Source organism: Aspergillus bombycis (genome assembly GCF_001792695.1).
Source record: "Aspergillus bombycis strain NRRL26010 chromosome Unknown contig00084, whole genome shotgun sequence".
NCBI lineage: Eukaryota > Fungi > Ascomycota > Eurotiomycetes > Eurotiales > Aspergillaceae > Aspergillus > Aspergillus bombycis.
In genome coordinates this window covers 92,645-105,006 of record NW_019170086.1, presented here as the reverse complement: position 1 = coordinate 105,006, position 12,362 = coordinate 92,645, and the positions used below count along the sequence as shown (strand labels likewise).

The 12,362-nt window shown below is 49.4% G+C and overlaps 4 protein-coding genes across 4 annotated transcripts; all 4 read right to left on the bottom strand.

The window, feature by feature from the left end:
• Positions 1–24: 24 nt before the first annotated feature.
• On the bottom strand, positions 25–1,248 carry ABOM_008966 (nucleoporin SONB; the record flags this gene model as incomplete). Its single annotated transcript, XM_022536094.1, has 2 exons — positions 25–479; positions 1,158–1,248. The coding sequence occupies 2 exons, from the start codon at positions 1,246–1,248 to the stop codon at positions 25–27; spliced, it is 546 nt and encodes a 181-aa protein (XP_022386425.1).
• Positions 1,249–2,072: 824 nt separating this feature from the next.
• Positions 2,073–3,936, bottom strand: ABOM_008965 (putative cystathionine gamma-synthase; the record flags this gene model as incomplete). Its single annotated transcript, XM_022536093.1, has 5 exons — positions 2,073–2,610; positions 2,669–3,007; positions 3,062–3,664; positions 3,714–3,808; positions 3,874–3,936. The coding sequence occupies 5 exons, from the start codon at positions 3,934–3,936 to the stop codon at positions 2,073–2,075; spliced, it is 1,638 nt and encodes a 545-aa protein (XP_022386424.1).
• A 901-nt stretch (positions 3,937–4,837) lies between these two features.
• Positions 4,838–7,090, bottom strand: ABOM_008964 (acetate--CoA ligase; the record flags this gene model as incomplete). The annotated part of the gene is made up of 5 exons (XM_022536092.1): positions 4,838–5,175; positions 5,234–5,363; positions 5,414–5,674; positions 5,746–6,990; positions 7,052–7,090. 5 exons carry the CDS (start codon positions 7,088–7,090, stop codon positions 4,838–4,840), a joined length of 2,013 nt encoding a protein of 670 aa, XP_022386423.1.
• A 4,143-nt stretch (positions 7,091–11,233) lies between these two features.
• On the bottom strand, positions 11,234–12,198 carry ABOM_008963 (uncharacterized protein; the record flags this gene model as incomplete). The annotated part of the gene is made up of 2 exons (XM_022536091.1): positions 11,234–11,976; positions 12,063–12,198. 2 exons carry the CDS (start codon positions 12,196–12,198, stop codon positions 11,234–11,236), a joined length of 879 nt encoding a protein of 292 aa, XP_022386422.1.
• Positions 12,199–12,362: the final 164 nt, after the last annotated feature.

Sequence of the window (12,362 nt, the reverse complement as noted above, 5' to 3'; positions counted from 1 at the left end):
AAGAAATGCTTTGGTAATGGTTGGTTATATTCGAGTTGCCATCCTTTTCGGTGAAAGGCTGAATGGCGTGCTACCAGTACCATCTGATGGAGGAACGGCCTGCTGGAACGCAGTTCCACTTCCACTACCAAAGCCAGTACTGCCGCTTCCAAAGCCGCCACTTGCGCCAAAGCCACCTGTTGTACCAGTTGAACTACCAAAGCCGGTGGCACTGCCAGTGGCAGTGGCAGTGCCGGTGCCGGTGCCAGCCTTGTTACCAAAGAGGCCTCCACCGGCGGTGTTATTGGAGCTTCCGAAGCCTCCAGTGTTTCCGGTCGAACCGAAACCACCAAAACCACCGCCGGTAGTTGTTGCTGTTGTACCTCCTGCACTGCCTCCGAAGAGACTTCCACCGGTTGAAGTCCCGGCCCCAAAGCCGGCAGTCCGGTTTTGGCTACCAAAAAGCGAGTTTGACTGATTCTGCGTGCCCGTTCCGAATCCTAAATAAATCAAAACGTCAGTTCACTGCGGGGGCTTGCGCTAGAAACAATATATGAAGAGATTTATTGGAATATATATGAGGAAAGAAAGCTCGTCCTTGGACACAGATCCCCGATGGCCAGATATTTTGTTCTATGCTCGTTTCCCTCACTAGAGCAGAGCGTACTGCATTAATGTGCATTCACCAGCAAGTCGTGGTGATGTCGGTTGTCAAGTATCATAAATGGCAACAATAATAAGGCCAAGAGTTCCGTCCACGAGGCGAGCAGGGAAGAGAAAGGATCGCCAAGCTCGTGAACACATCGTCATTGGACACGTACCTCCTCCGGAACCAAAGCTACTGGAAGTATTCCCAAACAGGCCACCGCCTGATGTGTTACCGCCCCCAAATGGGGACGATGTAGATCCAAAGCCTAGATGACGGGGGAAGATGCTGTCAGAGACTGTACTCAAGCTGCGATCCCTTCTCTTGCGGCGCCAACTGTGTTGCCCAGAGTCGAAAACATCCGCGGAGTGTTGATATGTCGAGAGCCAAGTGGAACCATCGCGGGGTTGACGTCAGGAGCACCAGTGAGGACCGATTGTAGAACCAGTGGAAGTCCCAAGAAGGTTGAAAGGTAAAAGTCACAGGTCCAAGGCAGAAAAAATCGCAGCGACATGATGGATTGCAAACCTACCTCCTCCAGAACTTGTCCCACCGAAGCCAGAGCCAGCTCCAAATCCGGAGCTCTGGTTGTTTTGACCAAATCCTCCGAATCCGAAAGACATGATGTTTGATATGGATTGATGCTTATAGGTTCATTCGTTCGAAGTTGTCCGGAGACCGAAAACTTGTAAAGGTTGCGCGAAAGGTGATTAACAAGCTGATATCAACAAATAAATGCAGGCGATATGCTCGGTTACAGTGCGCTTCTACCAAGTAGAGGCAAACGTGTGTTGCTCAGAGAAAAGCAGCTCGACGCGCTGAAAGCGAAAGCAAAGAAAATCTGTTTTGATTTCTCGAAAAACAAAAAAAAGGACCCACACCGGCTTAAGACGGGCAGTCACCGTCTCAGGTAGGATATGCACAGGTCCTCGACTGTAAATATCGAAATCAAGAGAAAAGAAGATGAAGGGGTGGGAGGAAAGAAGAGTGGACAAACGCGACGGTGTAGGGAAAAGAGCTGCGAAGAGAGGATGGACGAGGGAGAAGTAGTCATAAAGTTACCGTTGCCTCCTTCGCTTACGGCAGCAGGACATCGGAACCGTCACTGATACCGGCCGTTCACCGGTCAACTCGAGGCTAACGCTCGTAATTTGGGTATGGTACTGTCATCCTGACTTTATAATCACGTGGTCACGATGCCTGAACGGAGCTGGCCTTCCCTTAGCAAAATCCACCGTTGATACTGCCACCGCATTTACTAGTAGTTAATGTATGTGCAGAGGATGCGACCTACATATTTCGTTTATCAATCCTAGGCAGTCTATACTCATTTCTTAATCAAAAAAGCATGGAGGACGCCTATTCCCTGCTATGCAATCTGAGCAAAGTAACTACTAGCCACAGAGATATTACGCTGTGCCCAATCCCAGGAGGGAATCCTACGACTTCAGTAATCTGCCGTAGCTGCCGTCAACGCATCCTGGACCCTCGCAATTAGATCCTCTTCTCTCTCTAACCCAACGCTGATTCTGACCATATGTCTGTCTATTCCACCCTCGGATTCGGCCCAGTCCTGCTCCCGAAAGTGCGCCAGCAGGCAGTATGGAATCGCCAGAGAGAAGTTGGTCCCGACGCTAGGTCCTTTACAAATGTCCAGCAGGTCATAAAAGCGCATAGCAGTCTCGGGTTTATGGAAAACAATGCTAAGCAAATACCCGTAGCCACCATCCTTGCGCCGCACCTGATCGTAGAATTGCCGTGAGGGTACTAAGCTAGGATAATACAATTGGGCCACCGAAGAATGTTTCGCGAGTAAATTGGCGATTGTGTGGGCATTGGCATTGCATCGCTTGACTCGCTCTTCAAAGTCGGAGGCATTCTGGGCCATAATCATGGCTTCGAGAGGGAAATACGTATCCTCGTAAAGCGCTGTGAGAGCTGAGTGAATCGTGGTATAGTGGGACGATTGGGGATTTACAACGACGCTGTAATGCAGTTTGTCAAAAAGTGGTCTGAAACGTCTCAGCGGTACAGGACGCTCACCTTCCCCCCATCACGTTACACATGCCGCTGAAGATCTTCGTTAAGCTGGTCATAATCACATCGACATAGGGTAAAACATCGATGTTGACGAAAGTACCGAGCGTGTCGTCGACTGCTACAACGAAATTATATTGTGCAGCCAGGGCACGAATTCGCGGCAGGTCAGGGGTTCGCAGTTGTGGATTGGAAGGAACCTCGCAGAACAGAACCTGAATGCGACGACCGGCCGCAAGGGAGGATTCCAACTCATCTAGTTCTTGTTTACTTCCAGCGCTGAGCAGAGTAGATCGTTTGTAATCACTTTCTTTGACACAGAGCGGAGTTTCGGCGTATGGCCATCTAAAATGATTATCAGCTCTGCGACAATCGAAGATAAGAGCCTGTTTGACGTACCCGTAGATTACCGCCTCAGAGAGCTCTGCAGATTGAGGTACCAAGGCCCTAGCTACTGCTGCAATGGCACACATTCCTTTAGGGTAGAGAAAGACGTCGTGACTGCTGACGGGACGATAACCCTGCTGGTCGGAACTGACCAAACGTGCAATCAAACTCCGGATAGATTTCTTTTCGGCCGCAGCCGAGTTGACCCATTGCAGATCCCAGGTGGAATGATCTCGGCAGGTGGCTGAAGTTTCAAAGTTAGTATTCTTTGAGTAAGAATTCATCGAGGGAAGCGCCGCGAGGCAATGCTCTGCATGACGACCCGCGATTCCATCCCCAAACACTTTCCAGAAATGCATGGCGGTGGAGTCACATGCCTGTGGAAACAGGACGACAAAGAAAGCGGCCCATCGTAGAGCTTCTTCGTCTGCTGGCTGGTGTGATTGAAATTTGATAGTGTGGCACGCTTCCTTGGGGTGTTCAGCTGATAGTCGGGCTGTACACCTGGCGGCGGCATCGGCCGAGGGAAAGATCAGACAGCTCAAATCCTTGGGGGCGCGCAGTCGAGCACATACGGCATCCATCAGTTTGCGTACTGATGGATGCATGCCAAACCTATCCCGGCTGAGCCTATAATGCGAGGTATCAAGAACGAGTAGCTCACCGTGGATAGCAAGTATGCAATGAGTCCAACAGCCATTGCTCTCGACGGCCCCAAGCAGCGACAGACTCCCATGTCGGCAGGGACACGCTTACAGACTATTGTTCGTCCTCGTCAGTACTTCCCATGAGATCATTTAAACCAATATCGAGATTGCACTCACATGCTTCTCGTTGGGTGGGTTGGGCTCTCCCACCGGGAGCATGTGCGGAGAGAGAGATTTCATCTTTTTTTTTGGCGGTAGGACAAGGGCAGTGTTAGTCAAGGGTTGAAAAGAATTTGGATTCAGAAAATGATGCTCGTGCTTGGGCTGTATGTCTGTCTATTTATAAGGCCAGCCCTTGCAGATTGTCCACAAAAAATGACGAGAGGATATCTTGTAGCGGTCACCTTATTGGAGATGAAGACGAGCCAGATGCAACATCCATTCGCTAATCCACCAAGTGCTTGTAACCCTCGTGCATCCATGATGCACGCCAGGTTGGCCCAATTCCAAGTTGACGAATGGAATGGCAAGGTGTTATTGGCGGGGACTGGGATCTGAGCAGGTGTTTGACCTCCACTGGCCCACCGAGTGTTTTCAGCTCAAGGTTGAGAAAATGAGAAAAACCTCAGCTACCTTAGCTCAGTTCTAGTACTACTTCGCACCCGTAGTGATTTCCCCTTGTTTCCCCCCTTTTTTTTTGTATCTGTTATTCTTTTATTCTTCTGCTGGTTTCTTTTTATGGTTTTTACTTCTCCGAAATGCTGTCGGCGATCCATCAGCTAGCAGAAAAGCGAAGAACATGTCCGGTAACAGAATGTGTTTCGTTGGAAATCTGCCATGATTAGAAGTAATTTTCAAATTCTGTTAGGGGAATCAAGAGAAAAGGGATATATATATATTGAAAAATATGGAACGTAACACACATATCAAGCAGAATAACATCGCTTCTCCAGAGGACAGAACACGGGAATCACAGAGTAAAGCCAAGCGAAATACGTGCACATGAGAATAATCCTGCCCTTCACAAACACTGCACCAGTTCAGTGCAGAGGAATTAAGAACATCATGTCATACCATCGCTGTTTTCCTTTTTTTTTCCTTCGGTTTTTCTTCTTTCATCATAACTCATGTCGTCGTCCATCTATTTGCCCCGGGCAGCGTGAACGGTTGCGATGATCTTGTCGACCACCGAGGGATCGGACAGGGTAGAAGTATCACCCAAACTATCCTCTTCGCCGCTCAGGATCTTGCGCAGGATACGCCGCATGATCTTACCGCTGCGAGTCTTGGGGAGGTCATCAACGACAAAGACGGCCTTGGGAGCGGCGAATGGTCCAATCGACTTGCGAACCTGCATAACAAGGTCTTTGCGGACCTGCTCATTCGTCTCATTACCCTCCTTCAGAGCCACAAATGCATTGACCGCTTGGCCAGTGAGTTCGTCAGCAATACCAACCACGGCGGCTTCCGCAACCATATCTGTGATGAATTATCAGCGCCCGAGCGTCCAGGGTGTCGCATTCTTTGTGTTACTTACGGTGTTCAAGCAGAGCAGCTTCAATCTCGGCGGTGGACAGCCGGTGACCGGATACGTTGACCACGTCGTCCACACGGCCGCGGATCCAGTAGTATCCGTCGTGGTCACGACCTGCGCCATCTCCAGTGAACTACCACCAGTTAGTCACAATCAACCAAAATGACTTGAGTATTTCCTTACGTAGTATCCCTTGTAGACGTTCAGATAGGTATCCATGTAACGCTTGTGGGCACCCCACACAGTGCGAGCCATGCTAGGCCAGGGCTGCTTGAAGGCAAGCACACCTTCCACGTCATTGCCCGAGATTTCCTCTCCAGAGACAGGATCAATGATGGCAGGCTCAATACCGAAGAACGGCAAGGAGGCACTACCGGGCTTCGTAGGGGTAATTCCACCCAAAGGTGTGATGACGTTCGAGCCAGTTTCGGTCTGCCAGTAGGTCTAAAGGGAAAGCATGGTCAGTACTGCGCCTAAGATAGAGAGCCAAAACAATAAAGCAGCGTATTTCATACATCGCAAATGTGTGCCTCTTCCTTTCCGACTTTCTCGAAGTACCATTTCCAAACCTCTGCAGCGATAGGTTCACCGACGGAACCCAGGACACGCAGATGAGCCATCTTGTGGTGAATGTGCTCGTCTCCAGCGCGCTTCAGCAACCGCAATGCTGTAGGGGCGACGTAGAATTGAGTCACCTGGTGCTTCTCGATGACATCCCAGTAGCGAGAAAAGTTAGGGTACGCTGGGGTACTCTCAAAGACGACGGTGGAACATCCCAGGAGCAAAGGCGCATACACAACATAGGTATGACCAGTAATCCAACCGACGTCACCACCACAGAAGAAGCGATCGTCGTCGTGGATATCGAAGACGTACTTGCCGGTCATAGCGGCACCCAGGAGATACCCAGCGGTGGTGTGCATAACACCCTTAGGCTTTCCAGTCGAACCAGAGGTGTAAAGCAAAAACAGAGGGTCTTCGGAGCTCACGGACTCAGGAGGGAAGTAATTGGGGTACTTTTCCACCTCCTCGTGCCACCAGACGTCCCGACCTTGGGTCCAGGGGACCTCAGTCCCAGTGCGCTTGTAGACCAGCACGCTTGAAACGTCCGGGCACTGCTTCAAGGCCTCGTCAACAATACGCTTAGTACCAATCACCTTGCCGCCACGCTTGCCCTCATCGGTGGTAATGACCACTTTAGATCCGGCATCAATGACCCGATCACGGAGCGAGTCTGAGGAAAATCCTGCAAACACCACGGAGTGGACGGCACCAATGCGGGAACAGGCCAGGAAGGCTACAATGGCCTCCGGAATCATAGGAAGATAGATGGCCACAGTATCACCCTTCCGAACACCTTGCTGTTTAAGCACCCAGGCAACTCGAGATACTTCGCGAAGCAGCTCTCCGTATGTAATAGTACGGCCCTCATTCGGCTCATCAGCCTCGTAGATGATTGCGACCTTGTCGGGGTTCTTCAGTGCATGACGGTCCACGCAGTTGAAGGCAGCGTTTAAGCGGCCTTCCACGAACCAGGCACTGTCGCCGTTCTCCAGAGAGCCACTGTGGGTAGTTTGGAAGTCTTTGTCGAAGGAAAGGAGTTCACGAGCCATGCGGGCCCAGAACGTCTGAGGACTGCGAATCGATTCGTCATAGAGCTTCTTATATTCATCCAGGTCTTTCAGGTGAGTGCCAGTCGGGTGCTTCTCGTAGAAAGCCTTGGGGACATGGAAAGTATCGACTTCGTGGGCTTCCAGCACCTGAATTGAGGCGATTAGCCAGCTGTCAGACTATATATATCATCTGGAGTTTCTCTCATACCACGGAGGGCTTAGGGGGCATCACGTTGCCGTCAGCCATGATTCGATAGCGCGCGAGGGAGATGCCCGAGCTAGACGAGAGACCACGAGACGCGACAGTCTTAAAAAAGAAAAAGCTGGGAGGAAGGCAAGAGACTCTGGTTCCAGAGGAGGAGAAGGTCAGCATGAGCGTGCCAATCATTGCGAAGTGGCGGCGGCAAGGGACTATTTGAACCTACTGTCAAAGAGGAATTAATTACGGTGGTATCTGATGGATGTTTAGAGAGGTGGGTATAATACGACGAACCCCTCCAAAGTAACCAAGGTAGTAGAGTAGAGGAAAGGGAGGGGAAGGCGCAGATTGAAAACGGAAAAGAGGAAAGGATAGAAAGAGAAATGGCTTATGGAGACTTTGTCTCAGACCGGGGGGAGGAGAGAGCGTTATTTAATTGAATCCAACACACAAACTAAATGGACCAACAGACAATGTTGAGGTCCCGCAGTCCGGCAGTCCGGTGGAGGTTTCTCGGCCACCTTATATCTCCAGCCCACCAACAACCACCCACATCCTTCCGCGCGACCGGTGCTCTGGTTTTACCGGCCATTCAATTGTTTATCTTCAAGAGGGCGTAGGGAAAATCATGAGTCTTACTATACCTCTTGGTTGTCCTCTATCCCCGCCTCATGGAGCACAGTGCACTATACCCATATACATCCTGTTCTTGGTACCTTTTCTACTACTACTAGTACTAGTAAAGGGTAAATACAATGGATATTGGTGGGAGAAAGATTGAATTGCATTACAGTAATTTTTCTCTACAGATATTAATTCATACTAAAACCTATGGGAATTATTGTTATAACTATAATTATTATTATTATTGTTATTATCTTGCTTTTCTAGTTTTCTTTTCTTTTCTTTTTTTTTTGTGTGTATTTTGTTGAACCCTGCACCTATTAGTACTGGAGTAGTAGTGTTTTTTTTTCCCTCTCATCCTCCAAGCAAACCAATAACAGCATCCACCCTGGAAGTACTGTACAGTCTAAACCACTCGCATTGGTCCGAACGCGGCAAGTCGAAAATGGTTAGACTCGGCCATGCGGGGCTCGCAGAGGACCTGACAGCTTCCCTTTCCGTTGCTCCGGGGAAAGGAATCTCGATGATGCGTCAGCATTGTCGCAAATTGGTTCGTCCCTGGGTACTCAAAAAGTTTAGGGTCATGGGGGAGCAGATCAAGATCATCCGTCGATTAATTTACCTTAGTACTGAGTGACCCCCTTGATTTACCGTTCTGTTTTGGTTGTACAGTGCCCCGGGTCCATGCCCCCCTCCCCATCACCACGGGCCCAGATCAGTGATCAATGGATCTGGAGTCGTTCAAGTGTTACCAAGGGGGTCAATGTGTGATGCAGCCCCAGCGGATCGGAATTCCCACATGTTTGGTTATTGGTTGGGACGTAGTATCACAAGAGCAGCTGCCGAGCCATCGAAGTGGAGGGGTAATCTCGTAACTTCTCATCATCTGCGGGGTGGAAACTTTTGAGTTCTCTTCAATACTCTACTGCGTTAGGCTGGGATTAAGGTGTAGAGAAAGGAAAATTAAAATGAAATACAATACAATACATTCAAATAAACTGCGGTAGAGCACCAATGGTCAGGTTGAAAACATTCCCAGGATGATTTTCAATGCTGTTTGCGGAAGCTACTAATTGTATAGTACCTCATTCGGTAGGAAATACTTCTCGACGTGCCTAGATCTGTCGTGGGCGATATTAAGATTGATAATAAGACATGGTAATAAGAAACAAGGTACAGTATTGGGCAGTCATCACTTACCGAAGGGAGTAAAAGCGCTAGCTGATGGCAGCCCACGTTTTACCGCAACTGACAGGTGAAAATGATTTGATTCCGTCATGCATGTATTATGCTCATCGCTCCGAGTTTATTGAGGTACATCCTGTAGTACCAGGAGTGACATCCCGTTGGACAACTTGCCCCGTTCCATTGGGCATCGTCCTAACTTGCCTAAGAGAGTAAATCATGGTTCATCGCTCGTTGTGATCACCACGGAATCTATTCCAAGCTTCGGCCAAGTAGCAAAATGCGATTAAATAGTACACAGCACATAGGACTTCTCCACGACTGTGGGGAGATTTTGTGGGTAGACCATATTGCGAACGAGAAGAAGACTGTGTGGTTTTTTTACGGCCACCTATTAGGATCCATCATAGTGAAGGGAGGGGGGGGGGGCAATGTGGAGAGAGGGTCGGCAACGCAAACATCAGAAAGTCTAGGTACCGTACCTCCTCCGGAGTACGGAGTATTGTTGTACAGTGTGCAGTGGTAGAATGATCAACGCTCGGCTCTCCTGCCTGGGTTTCCAGGCATTCAATCGCCTCTACCGAGACGGCTACACGGAAGCCCGGGCATCTCTGTTAACCGTGACGAGCACCGAGGTTATGGTTAATCGTCCCTGTTTATAAGGTTATCTTCCCTTCATCCTGTTCCTGTTCCGACTGCGTACGTTGCTCTTCTACGTTCACCCTAATACGGAGTACGTCGGGAAAACGGATGATCACCTGTTCAGCGCGGCCTCAGGCACGCCTCCTACTAGGTACTGATTTAGTGGTGGTTAGCGGCTACTGAGGATCATCTAACTCGTCAGAACTCACACCATCTTATTTCTTAGTTGACTCTGCTACAGACTTTGAAACCCACTCCCTCCTTACCACTTGCGTTCGCCTCTAGGTACGTACTTTCCTCCGCCTGTGTTCAAATAAAGCCCCCCTGCTCATACTACGTGGGTACTACCTACTACGTCGGACATACTTCTCGCACTATGTACTGTACGGAGTACATCCATTGTCATAATTTATAAATTAAGGTACGGAGCTTCCTCCGGAGGCTACATTGGTCATCGCAATCCACATTCGCTGCAACTCTAGTGTAACATAGCGCAAGCTCATCGAATCTCGACTGACTGGACTTGCTTAAAACAGCAAAGTTGGGTTGGCTCTTGTGCCGCACCCGGTGGGCCTGATTTTCATTCCACCACTACTCTAGTGCGCGAACCACTTTCAGTGTGGGTTTGGTTTGACTTGATGGCATACCCACGAACCAATGATCACGACTGATTAGGATGGACATACCGGTAGCCCTGCTCTCCCAGTCTCCAATTTCACACTAATTGATGGCGCGTTTGATACCCCTGTTGGGATTCTAGCGTTGCTTAGTTACAGTCGCCTCGGAACATCCGGGCTATGAAAGCCTGGTCCGCTGGCCTGTCTTGATCATATAGCAACATGCCGCCACGCCAGTAGTCCATACTCTGGATTATCCATAACATCAGTTGTCTGCGACAGCGATTTAGGATACTGTCTGGAGCCAGGTGATGGCGAGACCCTTGTTTCGATGCATGCTATATTTGAACCTTATTATAGTACCCTAAAACCCCTTTCTTCCGCAAGATTACAGATAATGATTCTAGACACACGGCTGAACATACAGCCTCATGCATGACACTATTTATGTTGAGGTACGTATACGTCACCCCGAGGCCAGCTTGAGGACTAGATCGCCAACCCTGGATAATCCGCAAGGTATACCGGCCCGTATCCTATCACAGCTCCGTAAGATATCGATCCTGTGCAGTCTGTCGGGAACAAAGGGTGGACAAGTAAAAGTGTCACCCGCTTCAGGTATACCAGCAATTGATATATCCGTCGCCAGCACCCTGATACAGATATGACATGACAAAACATAAAGTAACACCCAGGCGCTGTCACCGCCTGCTACAATTTGTCCTACCTCAGATTATATTATATAACAAGCAGAGAAGATGAAAAGTTATTGTTTAAATAACACGACCTGGCTGGTTCCGTAAGACATTGACAGATAATTCTGGAATGGCATAGTAATGGTTCCACCATGGCTGGAGGAAACCAGGAGTTTGTTTTGCAAAAAATCAGGCATATACAACAGGATGTAATCTATAGAACTGAGCGCGAATTATATGGCATGGTAGTGCCAATACTAGTAATGGACAAATAATGATTAACAATTCAAAACATAAAACAGGAGGTCATAGCTTCAGTTGCCGTCGCTTTTCATCTGAGTACCATCACAGCTTACAATGCAAGATCTGAAGAGATCAAAACAAAACAATAGTAGTAAAGTGGATAACTATAAACAACACTAACCATTTTAATAGGCTGTCCACTCACGGGTCCACCAAGCTCCCATCCCCAGCAAGAACACGACTAGGCTACCGTCGCGGACTATGTCCTGGAAGAGTTGAAGCCAAAGCATTATCCCGGCAGCTCTCCCAGTCCGACCCTTGCTCATTAACCTCGCGCCAGTCAATACCACTTCTCCCGTTGTAAAGTAAAGGAACGGGTTCTGTGCAGTGGCAGGGGGTGGTGGCTGGCTACCGTAGGTGGAAACCGAAGTTCCGATGAGCATGAGCAAGTAGATCCCGACTGCAACTGCGAACAGGACGTGCAGTACTTTCCATGTCCGGACCTCCTTCTTCTCCTCATCAGTAGGTTTGTGAGTTGCAGCTCCAAGCAGATCCGCGACAAACGGAGGGAGCCCCAGGGCAGACACGAGTTCGGCTGGTGATGGACCGCCAGCAGCTCCACCGGCAGCCTGATCTTGCCCATTCATGCCTGCCATCAAGGTATTGAGCATTTGCATTGTAGGATCCTCCTCCTGAGGGCCCTGCTCGGAGGATGATGGTCCACCTTGGCGTAGAAGTGCGCGGAATAACTCCTGTTGTGCCTGTAGGTTTTCGGGAGACTGAGGCTCGGGGTTCGACGTTGGTTGGACTGGTACTGATGCTGGTGCCGGTGCCGGCTGCGGTTGAGGCTTTTCGGTCTCTGGTGTAGATAATATCTGTGCAGGAGACGGGGGGGATGGCGATGGCGATGGAGAGGCCTCTTCACGCACTGCAGAAATGAAGTTAGCTTCCGCTCTTCGACCCCAGAGACCAGGGTAATGCGTGTAAGAGAGACAAAAGAAGGGGAGACCGTACTGCTTGCGGGTGTACGTCCGCTGAGACTAGTAATCTTATCCAAACGCGCTGCACCACCCTCTTTGATTTTAGCTTCACGACGCTCACGTCGGAGACGGGCTGCTCGCTGGGCTGGCGACTCTTCTGCTGAAGACATTCTCGGGGATTTTGTGAATTGACTCTTTCGATCGACTTCGTGTTCACGATAAACTTCCTACTATATTGATAGGTATGTAGTACGTGCAAGATACGCAAGTACCAGCTAGTGAGTTGGCACAGCCTTATAGATAACGACCTGTTGCGTATGATGTTGTTGGTCTT